Source organism: Mobula birostris, chromosome 5 (assembly GCF_030028105.1).
Source record: "Mobula birostris isolate sMobBir1 chromosome 5, sMobBir1.hap1, whole genome shotgun sequence".
Taxonomy (NCBI): domain Eukaryota; kingdom Metazoa; phylum Chordata; class Chondrichthyes; order Myliobatiformes; family Myliobatidae; genus Mobula; species Mobula birostris.
In genome coordinates this window covers 1,517,885-1,530,227 of record NC_092374.1, presented here as the reverse complement: position 1 = coordinate 1,530,227, position 12,343 = coordinate 1,517,885, and the positions used below count along the sequence as shown (strand labels likewise).

At 39.5% G+C, this 12,343-nt stretch overlaps 1 protein-coding gene across 4 annotated transcripts in view; it reads right to left on the bottom strand.

Annotated features, from left to right (window-relative positions):
- The window catches only part of nipblb (NIPBL cohesin loading factor b), a 502,440-nt gene that overhangs the window by 89,944 nt on the left and 400,153 nt on the right, over nucleotides 1-12,343 (bottom strand). For all 4 annotated transcript variants that reach the window (XM_072257459.1, XM_072257461.1, XM_072257463.1 and 1 more), the window contains one exon: nucleotides 5,394-5,487. In XM_072257459.1, the coding sequence (XP_072113560.1) occupies nucleotides 5,394-5,487 (94 nt within the window). The remainder of the gene's footprint in view (nucleotides 1-5,393; nucleotides 5,488-12,343) is intronic.

Sequence of the window (12,343 nt, the reverse complement as noted above, 5' to 3'; positions counted from 1 at the left end):
TCCTGCACCCTGACACTCAGGGACCTCTGACACACTGCCAGTGTCTTCCACAGTGAAGACAAATGCAAAGTGCCTATTCTTTGTCCCCCATTACTGCCTCACTAGCATCATTTTCCAGTGGTCCAATATCAAATCTCACCTCCCTTTTACTCTGTATATAACTGAAAAAAACCTTTGGTATCCTGCTTTACATCATTGGCTAGTCTGCCCTCATATTTCATCTTTTCCCTTCTTATAGCTGTTTTAGTTGCCTTTTTTTGTATTTCAAAAGCTTCCCAATCATCCGACATCTTACTCACTTTTGCTTACATGCCCTTTCCTTGGCTTTAATGCAGTCTTTAACTTCGTCAGCCATGGTTGCCTCCCCTGCCATTTGAGAACTTCTTCCTCTGTGGGCATATCTATCCTGTGCCTTGTGAACTATTAACAGAAACTTCAGTCACCTCTGCTCTGTCGTCATCCCTGCCAGCATCCTCCTCCAATCCATATGAGCAAGCTCCTCTCTCTTCCCTTTGTAATTCCCTTTATTCCATTGCGATACTGATACATGTCGTTGATACCAATATGTACCATAACTTCTGGCTGCTCACTCTCCCTTTTCAGAATATCGTGGACGTGTCCAGAAACATTTTGGACCCTGACACCTGGGAGGCAAACTACAATCCCTGTTTTCTTTTTGTGCCCACAGAATCATCTAAATGTTCTCCTGACTACAGAGTACCCTATCACTGCTGCCATCCTCTTCAGTTCCCTACTCTTCTGAGCCAAGGGCCAAACTCAGTGCCGGAGGCATGGCCGCTGGAGAAGGCAGGAGACTAGGGTTGAGAGGGTTAAAAAAAATCAGTCACGATTGAATGGCAGAGTAGACTCAATGAGGTGAATGGTCTAATTCTGCTCCTATGTCTTATGGACTCTAAGCCCGTCACTGAAGTGTTGCACAAATTCAGGGCCAATTAGGGAGGCACAAAATTTCTAACATTTCCAGTGATATCCACACCTCACAAACAAATAAGGAAACTATCAGGTGCCCTTATCATGAGCAAACTGAAACTAGATTCTTAACATAAGTGAAGAACCACGTTTTTGTGGGAGACACATCATTAGCATATGCAATGTACAGCAGGGGCTAGTACTGCGACTGACCCCAGTGGGAGGCCATAGCAGATTTTCCTTTGGCGGTTAATTTGATATCCGAGGTGCACAATGAACTTTTAGCTGCTGACAGTGGAATTATTTAGTTAAATGAATTTTACAAGCATGCTTTTAACTGCAACATGACTTACCGCAGAACAGTGAAACTAAGGTCAAAACCAAAGCAAATCTCACTTAGAAACTCTTGGGTACCTCTTGGCTAACAGAGCCAACATGCTATGCAGTTCTTTATTTGCCAACAGCAGAATTCTAATGCTCAACTTAAGTTTAGAAACCCAATCACAATTTCCATTTCCAGGATGCCATGAGAATCAGTTGTAAAACAATGAGCAAAGCTGGTATAGCTTGAGTAGCTCCATGTGCAAGCCCTACTTTGAACTTCCCGATATCTGCAACATGAACACTAACGAAACACTCCAAATGATCTTAAAAATCCTGAGCATCATCAAGCATGACCTGGTAAATGATCCAAGCAATGAAGACTTCAACTTTCCAAGGAAAACCTAGACAACTCTTAACACTTGTGAACATGTGACCATCTGATCTACAAGTAACATAACTAACAGTCTGTTACTGAAGTCACAACACCTTACACATATCGAATGCATGCTGTGACAGATCCATGCACAATGCCTCAAATGAAGCAGCTGAATGGATTCCTAACCTTGATATTGAACCATGACTGCTTCCCTGCTATTGAAACATGCAAATTCTTACACAGTGTGACAGAGTAGGTGCAGAAACAATGTTTTGCCGCTGAAGTGTCTGGAACCAGAGACTGGTCACTTAGAATACAAATGAGAATTTTTTCGCTCTAAGAGTAGTGTATCTTTGTAATTCATCATGCAAGGCTATGGAAACTAGCTTCTGAATACATTCACAACAGTGACTAATAGATTGTTGGTTATTAAAAGGATTAAGGGACAGGTGGTTAGTGCCAATCTTGCTGAGGAAGCAGATCAGCCAAATGGTGGAATTCTGCTTTAATTATTTAGAAATAAACATCAGTATATAATCTATATCAACTATCAGAAAGAATATATCAAGAGGTGTGCAAGCTATCATGATTATAAACACAAAATTAAGAAATGGTAGTAGGTTGGGTATGAATTGGACTTTGGTTTTTCAGGTTTAACTGGTAAGAAATGAAGAATAATTGGCAACCATGCAGAATCTACTTTCAAAACCCCTCATATGGCTTTCAAAATTACACTATGCTACTGACCAATGTATTTGTCACTGGGGTTAGGCATGAGCATCCAGAAACGTGGGGTGGGCAGCAATGGGATGGGTAACAAAGATAGAGATTTTGCAGAGGATGTTCACACAGGTTTTACTCCAATGCCTGTGTCACCCAGAAGAAATTCTGTGAGTGGGTCTCCAGTATTCAAGCACCTTATAGTTTTAGTAGAGCAAAGCAACTGCTGAAATGACATTTGATCATAAACCATGGCCTGACAGATTGCAGAGTTTACTATCATCACACATACTTGGGTGCTGAAGTCAGTGTCTTTATGAAAGATGAAATCCACTACCTTCTTAAACAAAGTAGAGTTAAGGCCAGACTTTATCACTGTGTCTATCAGGTGTCCTGCATGGGTGTTTCTCTACAATCAGGGTAAGCAGATTTCATATCACAGAACAGCTTCACCATGTAGCTTGCAGAATCAGTGCACAGAAATATCACATCAGCCATGACTTTTTTTATTTTGATTAAGTTGAGCTTATAGAAGTCGAAAGATACCAAAAGTTGATGCTTTATTGACTGACGATTTTTAACAACCAAAATTAACCAATATTGCTGATCACCAAAGTAAAAAACAAAAAAATTCAAGCTCTATGTGTAGGCTCCCAGTGGCATAAGTGTTAGAATGTAAAAATATAGAATTTAGAAGATAAACATGGAACAAAGGCACATGATTTTAATATGGGATTTTAACATTCATTTTGATTTAGATAAGCAGACTAGCTCAGGGCAGAATTTCTTTAACATATTCTGGATACCTTTCTGTACACTATGCCCTAGAAGCAACGAGACAGACCATATAAGATTTAATAACGAGCAATGTGCCAGATTTAATTAACAGTCTAACAGTACATGAACATTTATCTAATGGTGATCACACGATTAAGTTCAATGTTTTGTTCAAAGCAATGGAACGCAAACTGGCAACCAAGATTCTAGATTTGTTGACTTCCACATGATGAGACTTTAGCAACGGTATATGGTGTAAATAAACTAATAGCAAATACTATTAAAAATTAAATTAGTATATTGAACCACTTTATACCCCTGAGGAAAAAGCAGCCTACTTGCATAAAATTATAGCAGGGATTAAATAAATAAGTACAATATTAAGCTAAAATTAAAAAAATATATAAATGCAAACTCCAGGCAACTGGGAGAACAGCAAAAGATGACAAAACAAGTAATAATAGCTACAAAAAGGGAGTATGAAGATAAGCTCGCAAGGATACCAAGACAAGCACAAAAGTTTTACAGTTAGTAAAAATAGAATGTCAGAGAAGATACCTTGAAAATTAATGTGATATTGCAATGCAAGGTAAGAAGGATATGCAAATATGCCACATAGTTAATGTGTTTAAGTGTAACATTACAGAATAAAGCTGGAAGTTTGTTGGTCATATGTCCCAAGGAAACTAATGGCAATTTGGAAAATGAAATTGTAATCAAAAAAAGGGAATGAAATTGACAAATTTGTAAGGCTAGATAGTTTGCAGTAGCAGCTGTTTTAAAGCAATAGGAAAGTCCCGGGCAGAAGACTAGTGAAGCTGGTAGAGTTGTGACCTTACGCTCCAGTGACCCAGATTCAGTCATGAGTTTTGGTGCCATTTATTGGAGTTAGCATGCTTTCCTTGTAATCGTGTAGGTATTCAGTTTCCTCCCTTAACCCTAATACCATGTAGAGGTTCATTGGCTATTGCAAATTGCCCATGTGTACGTGAGAGGTACAGTCTGGAGAGGTGCAAGGGGAATGAATAGGAAGGTGGGAAAAGATGGGTTTAGTGTATGTAGATCAGTATAAATGGACAGCTGACGTAGACTCAGTTGGCCGAGGGGCTGGCAGCACGAACAATAAAGCAATAAATATAGACTATGAAAAATTTCACCAATTAGGAACTACTCAATTCAAATGCAAAAGTGTTTGCCAATCATTTGATAAGAATAATAAAACTGGGAAGCAAGGAAATTCGAGGTATGTTAGCCTATCATCTGAGAGTGTCAGGGGGCTTGGAATGTAATATCAGCAAAGGTGGTGGAAATAGATACCATAATAACGTCTACAAGGCATTTAGATAGATGCATGACCAGGCACACAGCAGAGTGGGCAGACGGGATTAGTTTAGACTGGCATCATGGTTGGCACAGACATGACGAGCTGAAGGACCTGTTCTTATCCTGTACTGTTCTACTAGTAAAGGACACAGAAGCCGCCTGGGAGGACCCTCACTAGGGTTGCAGGCCCATTTAGATTAGCTTGGCCCAGTTAACTATTCCATATACCACAAATAAGCTGTAGTACACCCAGTCCTCATTAACTGCAGTTATGCTATTCATGCCCGAGCTCTAAAAGGTACTAATCACTCACTGTATAAGTATAGATTTCAGTCTGTAGATCACTGTGCCAAGTGGCTACCTGTTATGTACTCATGCCTTTGTTTAGAGAACTTACTTTGTGACTTCAAAACCGATCATTGTTTCCAAGTTTCAATGGGAGTAATTTTTAAGTTGAAGTAACTTCTGTTTAGGTACCAATGTACTAATACTTTGGAACATAATAGGTCATATTTATGTTTTCTATTTGAGGGTATAGTAGGTATGAAGGAGAGGGTCTAGTAGTATCTGTGCCTTATATTACCTGTAGCAAATTTGTGCTCCTACCCCTGATAGATAATGAGGACTGACTACATGAGAAGTTGGGGTAAGGTGCAGAACAGCAAATGAGCAAAGCTTGATAATTATGAGGAGCAATGGATTAAAAAGATGAATTGTTGGAATTAGGTTGAAAAGGCTGGGAAATGGCTTGGGTAAAGTAGAACCATTAGTGCATAGACCAAATAAGTAGAATGGCAAAATAACAATATAAATGATTAGCAGAGGTGCAAGAATAGTACTTTAATCTGCTGAAATTAATTTTGGCTGAATAAGGTGGAAATGTTACTGCACTGACCATACATATGCTACTGAGGAGAACCTCTGGTTCAGTAAGCCTGCTTACCATAATACCTATTGAAACAGGCCCAGACAAACTTGTAGTTGTGAGTTACTCTGTTCACTACAGCTCCCAGACAGCTCACACAATGCTGCACGACCTGTCAGAAAACAAGATGAATACCATTACACAAAAGTACTAAACAAACCAACTCTTAATATTCATGTACATGACACGTCATCGAATGGACTCTGCTCTACAGTAGCACTGAAATGTTTATTATTACTGTTCAAACTGAACAAAGTACAACCTTCACATAAATAAGTTGTTGCAGAGTTAAAGACGGAAAAAACATTTTACAAAAGCAAGACACTGCAGATCCTCACTGTAAATAGTAAAATTTTATATATCAGCAAGTTGGGAGAACCTACAGAACAAAGATAAAGGCTGCTCTGCTTTGCACAGCATTTGTGGAAATGACATTAGCAGCAAGGCAGGGCAAAGAGCTGTAGGGTGAGCGTACAAACAATTCTTGAGTGAGAATCACAATATGGTCATGCCACAGGAGGTGGCCATTCAGCCCATCAAGTAATGCAAACTTTGAAAATTACATTACTTCATTACTTGCTTTATCCCCACAGCTCCGCTAATTTGTCTTCCTCAAATGCCAGTCAATTCCCTCTTAAAAGATCTGAATGACCACTTCTACCACAGCTAATCAGTAAGAAACAGGACACTCAGTCTACCAAGTCCATACCAGTTATCAAGTACTCACTTTATTCTTCCCACACTTCTATCAGCTTTCCCCAAATTCCACAACTCCCTTTGATACCAGTGGCAATTTATAATAGCCAATTAACCTACACTTTGGCTATGGAGGAAACTGGAGCACAGGGGGAAACCCAGGCAGTCGTATGTAAACTCGATTTGGAATGAAAAGCACATTTCTGGCATTGAGGCAGAGATCCTATCAACCACACCACTGTTATAAGTAGTAAGTTGCAGATCATTAATCACCCACTCAGGAAAACCTGTTTCTTTTTCCCAAAATTTTAAATTTTTGAAGCATTTGTAAATGGGAACAGCTTTCTTCAAGTTACTGAGTAATAAATGATCAACCCCCTACCAAAGAAGAGTGGATGGCACTGGCCAAATCCAACATTTCATACTCCAAGTTGGTTAAAAACACAGCCTCGACATGCCTGATTGTCCTTTGTAATCTTTAAAAGATTTTATTTATGCGAATCTCCCTGACAATCTTACCATCAATTCCAACAAGCCACCTAAAGAGCAGTGAGTCAACTGGAGCTTTCATGACTGAGACGTTTTTATTAGAGAATGTAATTGAGGAATATGGATTAGACATGGTGTGAAAGCAGGTTAGTCATGTTCAAAATTAATTGCAGAGGAACCTGAGGATCTAAAATAGCCTTGCTCTGATACGTTTCAGTGCTGTCCTTCACCAGCACTAAGATAGACAACTGCCTATGACCTCTACAATGCCACTGTATAGACAGAATCCTATGACTCTGATAAAATATTGATTCAATAAAGAACATCAACAGGCCAGCCCAATAATGAACTCTTTTCATGAGAAAATTTGTACTAGATACTAAATTGGAATGGGGAGAGGGGCTATACCAGACTAGTTAAGAAGAGATCAGTACAATCCCACTCTCAGAAAATGATCATTACAACTCAGTCCTCTTCCTTCATAATTGTTGTGTACTTCTTTTCTCAGTGGCAGGACAGATGACACATCAGAAATGATATACAAGCTGTTGGGAACAGCTCTAGCATCCCTCAGTATCAGTTCTGGACATCATGAAGAGTCAAGGCTTAGGTCAAACATTTGGTCAGGAAATCGCTGGCTGATAATCTCCCACTAATGACCCTCCGTCATATAACAAAAATATTATAGCACAGGATATTAACTAGCCATGCGTACACGCTGACTCCTTATGGAGCAATCGATTTAGTATTATTTTCAGTTCTCTTTCCCTCCAATTTCTTGCCAATTTCTCAAAGGCTGCCCAGAACTGAAAGTAGGTTGTTGTGTAGCCAAGGAGATCATTCTCAAATGTCTACCCGATTCTCTTTATAAACTTTTAACTTGTATCCTTCTGCTCCAGACTGTCACCAAGATGCGTACATATATTTATGCTCATAACTTCATGTGTCTTTCCTCCTCTTCAATCTTTTCTCCAGTTCTTGAAACATCCATGGAAACAGTCCCCTTTCTTATCCAACCTGATTCTACATTAAACTGACTTTAACTGTCTTTGCTCCATGAACAGGAGATTCAGTTTCTCCTGTATAATCTTGTAGTTGAAACCCTTATTCCTACTGCTGTTCTTTTTGCATCTTCAAGAACCCTTGACCCTTTCTAAGGTGCTGTACTCAGATTAGACGCAATACCACAGCTGTAGCCAATCCAGTTTTTCTTCACAAGAAGTTCAACGTAACTGTTTCACCAGGCACCAGTTAGAAGCACGGCACAATATTGTTCATTGCCTGAAAAAATGCACAACAGCATCTAGCTTGGCAGCACTTTTATTACCTTAAATATTTACTCCTTCAAAAACTAGTACACCTTGGATAGTGGGTACCATTTTTAAATACACTAGTTATCCTTCTTGATCACTCCAATAGCACCTCCCACACACACAAGGACAAGCACAACTGGAGCATGGGAACACCACCTCTTGCAGGCCTTACCCCCTCCAGATTAGTAAGTGTCCTAATAGCTCCTTTATTATTACTGGCTCTAAATCTCAGAAATCACACTCTGCAGCACCATGCAAATACCTTCATAATACAGACCTCAAGAGCTCAAGGAGGTCACCCCACACTATGATCGCCAAGACAAGAGATGGGTAATAAATAGATTTTTTTAAACCATTGTGCAGATATATGAGTGGATAAACAGTTGAAACCATAAGTATTTCCATGTTACTTAAGGCTTTTACTGTCAATATTATATAGTAAAACTTGTACATGTTGCTCAGGTTTTCAGCATCTGCAGATTTTCTCGATAGTAAAACTTCTTCACACTTTCTCCAAATCTATTGCCGTTTTCAGAAAGCATGCTGCCCAGTTCATGCCTAATCAAGATCAAGGTACTCCTGATTCTTTGTGCCACGGTACATCATAGCAGGACAGTGTAGAAAGGTGTTGTAGGATGGAGGGCTTTAGGATTTTGTGATACTAAGAGCAATTATGGGAGAGGTAGGGCCTGGGCGGGCCACAGAGGTGGCAACTCCACAGACAGGAACTCACGTCCTTAGAGAGATTTAGTGGTACTGTTCAAAAGCAAGGTTTAAAATCAGCCTGGACGTTTTTTGTGTGTGCAGGTACATGTGGAGGAGAGGCATGAATGGGGGTGTGCACGTGGGGAGGGGTGCATTTTATGGTGCTGGGAAGTTGACATAGATTTCAGAATGCTATCTTTGTAGTAAACTCAACAAAAAGTGTGAGATAGTGGAAATTATAAATTAGAATTTTTAGAAAATTAAGCCGAGATGTAAAGAGTATCAGTCTGAAGGATGTAAATAAGACTTCAAGAGTACAGAGAAAATTGACAAGGATGTTGCCGGGACTTGAGGACCTGAGTGACAGGGACAGATTAAATAGATTAGGACATTATTCCCTGGAACAGCGAGGACTGAGGGGAGATTTGGTACAAAATTATGAGGAGTACAGATAGGGTAAATGTAAGCAGGCTTTTTCCACTGAGGTTGAGTGACACAACAACTACAGGTCATGGATTAAGGGTGAAATGCTTAAGGGGAACCGGTGGGAGGAAAGACTTCTTTACTCAGAGTATGGCAAGAATGTGGAACAAGCTTCCAGCGCAAGTGGTGGATGCTGGGTTGATATCACCATTTAAGAGAAATTTCGATACATACAAGAAGGGTATCGAGGGTGCAGGTCAACGGAACTGGGCAGATTATGGTTCAGCATAGACAAGAGGGTCCAGAAGGACCTACTGTAGTGTTCTATGTCTCTATGAGAGCTGTTCTCAGGAAGTGACCATAACACAATTAGATTTATTTAATTTATTTATTTAGATTAATTATAAACTCAGTTACAGAGAAAGGTTGAATAGGTTAGGACTTTATTTCCTGGAGCGTAGAAGAATGAGGGGAGATTTGATAGAGGTATATAAAATTATGATGGGTATAGATGGAGTGAATGCAAGCAGACTTTTTCCACTGAGGCAAGGGGAGAAAAAAACCAGAGGACATGGGTTAAGGGTGAGGGGGGAAAAGTTTAAAGGGAACATTAGGGGGGGCTTCTTCACACAGAGAGTGGTGGAAGTATGGAATGAGCTGCCAGACGAGGTGGTAAATGCTGGTTCTCTTTTAACATTTAAGAATAAATTGGACAGATACATGGATGGGAGGTGTATGGAGGGATATGGTTCGTGTGCAGGTCAGTGGGACTAAGTAGAAAATGGTTCGGCACAGCCAAGAAGGGCCAAAGGGCCTGTTTCTGTGCTGTAGTTTCTACGGTTTCTATTTGGCCTTTCAGAAAAGAACACACGTGATAGATAAATATATCAGAAAAGGATCAAGTTGAAATAGGAGTGAAAGATCTAAATTAAAATAGTGATTCTTTATTTGACAGAACTTAATGGTAACAGTTATATACAGTAAATCACTGTCAGAGCAATGTGGGGCATGTTCCCACAAAGTAAGTGAGACAAATTCTAAGAGAGAAGCTTAGATGGGATACAAATAATTTAATATATCAGATAGCCAAGAAGAGTATCAAAACTACAGCAATGAAATTAAACATGGAAATTCCTTAAAAACAATGAAAGAATATAATAACAGCAGGTAAGATTTAAAAAAATCTAAAGAAGGTAATAAACAGGAACAGCAGGCAAACAGGCCCCCTGAGACTGCTCCAAAATCCATGAAGATCATGGTTATTTCAGTCTTGGCTTAAACCCACTTTCCCAGTTTCTCCCAGTGCTCCTTAATACTTTTATAATTCAAATGTGAGGCAAACTCTGTTTTGAATGATTCCACCTTTACAGCTTTATGTGGTGAATCCCTCCAAGTGATGAAATTCTTGTTCATCTCCACCTTAAATAGGCTTTCCTTTATAAGTTCATAAGGACCATGAGGATAACTAAAACAGTGCTAAACAAGAATTAAGAATCAGATTTCTTGAAATTTGTTATTTTGCATCAGCAGTATAGTGTAAAGAGGGTGGAGCTGGAGGATAAGGATAAAGTTCTTCAAGAATATTTTGACCTTGTGTTCACAAAAGAACAAAATGATGCCTTTGTTACAGTTAAAAAAAGATGAATATGAAACAAAGTGAAATAAACATAGTAAGAGAAGAGGTTTATTAGTTTGAATGCAGGTAATTTGGTGACCTGAATGAAATAATTCCAGGCTATGAGAACACTGCAGAGACCCTGAATGCCATTTTTCAACACTTCCTGGTTACAGAATTGGGACCACAGGAGTAGACAACTGTTCGCCTTGCTTAGAAAGGATGGATGGGATAAAACAAAAAAAAACAGGTTAGTGGTGGACAATCTAATGCAATTCATTCGAAAGAACTTACATTTAGAAAGGCGCAGAGTAATCAGGGACAGTCAGCATGGGTATGTTAAGGGAAGATCATGCCTGACTAATGTGGCCTTTCTATGAGCAGGTAACGATGAGTGACAAGAGCAATAACATCAAAAAGGCTGATAATAGCAAGGCTTCTTACAAGATTGCACGTGGAAAGCTGGTCAAAAAGATAAAAGGATAAAACCACGAGTAATTGGATCCAAAATGGAATCAGTGGCAGGAAGCAAAGGCACTGCGTGAGCAATTCTTCTGTGAGTGGAGGGTTGTTCCACAAAGCTCAGTAATTGGCCAAATACTTTCCTTATATATATTAATAACTTAGACTAAAACATACATACATCCCATAAGAAAGGAGTAAGATGATGATACAAAATTTGGCCATGTACACAGCAAGCTTTAGACTGCAGCAAGACAGAGATTATTTCATTGGTTGAAACATGAAAACATGGAAAATGAAATTTAATCTAGAGAAGCGCGAGGTAATGTGCAAAAATGTAGAGGGATACAGCAGGGTACTCAGTGGGGTGGAGGAACAAAACAATGGGACTTTGGATTATATATCCACAGATTTTCAAAAGGTGTCAGAAAAAGGCCAACAACATCATTAAGGATCCCAGTCACCCTGCTCACGGACTGTTCATCCAGCTCACATCAGGAAGGTGGCTAGGTAACATCCATACCAAGACCACCAGACTCAATAACAGTTACTTTCCCCAAGTAGTAAGGCTGATCAACACCTCCACCCACTAACTCCACCACGACTTTATTATTTCCCATCAGTCACCTTATGTACAGCCTAGTAGCGCTTGATGGACATAAAATCAAGCTATCTTATGTGTTTGTATTAATTGTGTTTTTATTATTATTTGTTCTTTAGTTTTATTTTACAATTTCTTTCTCCTTTATACCTTTGTATAGGAAATGACCTTAAGCAATCTTGAACGGTCAATAAAGTGGTTAACAAAGAATATGGGATGTTGCCCTGAATAGTCGAAGTATGGCTTCCGCTGGAACTGTAAGCCATTTCAAATACACTACAGCCTGAGTACTGTGTAGAGTTCTGGTCTGCACATAACAGGGTAGATGTATTTCCACCGGGGAAGGCGCAGAAGAAATTTAAGAGGATGTAACAGGGGCCAAAACTTGTAGTTATGCTAAAGAATTATACAGTTTTTTTGGGGATAACTAAAGGGTACAGAATTGTGAGAACTAGAGATGGCTAAGGGAAAGATGAAATTCCTGTGGCAGGGAAATTCGTAAGCCAGCAAGGATAGCTATGATCACAGTGAAGGGAGCACCAGGCTTGAAGAGCCTGCTGGCCGAGTCCTGTTCTAATTTTCTTGTGTTCTTGTGAAGGCCCAGATTCTTCCCCTATCATAAATTTTCTATGATTCTAGCCCTTTGTTTTGAAGGTTTCATTTT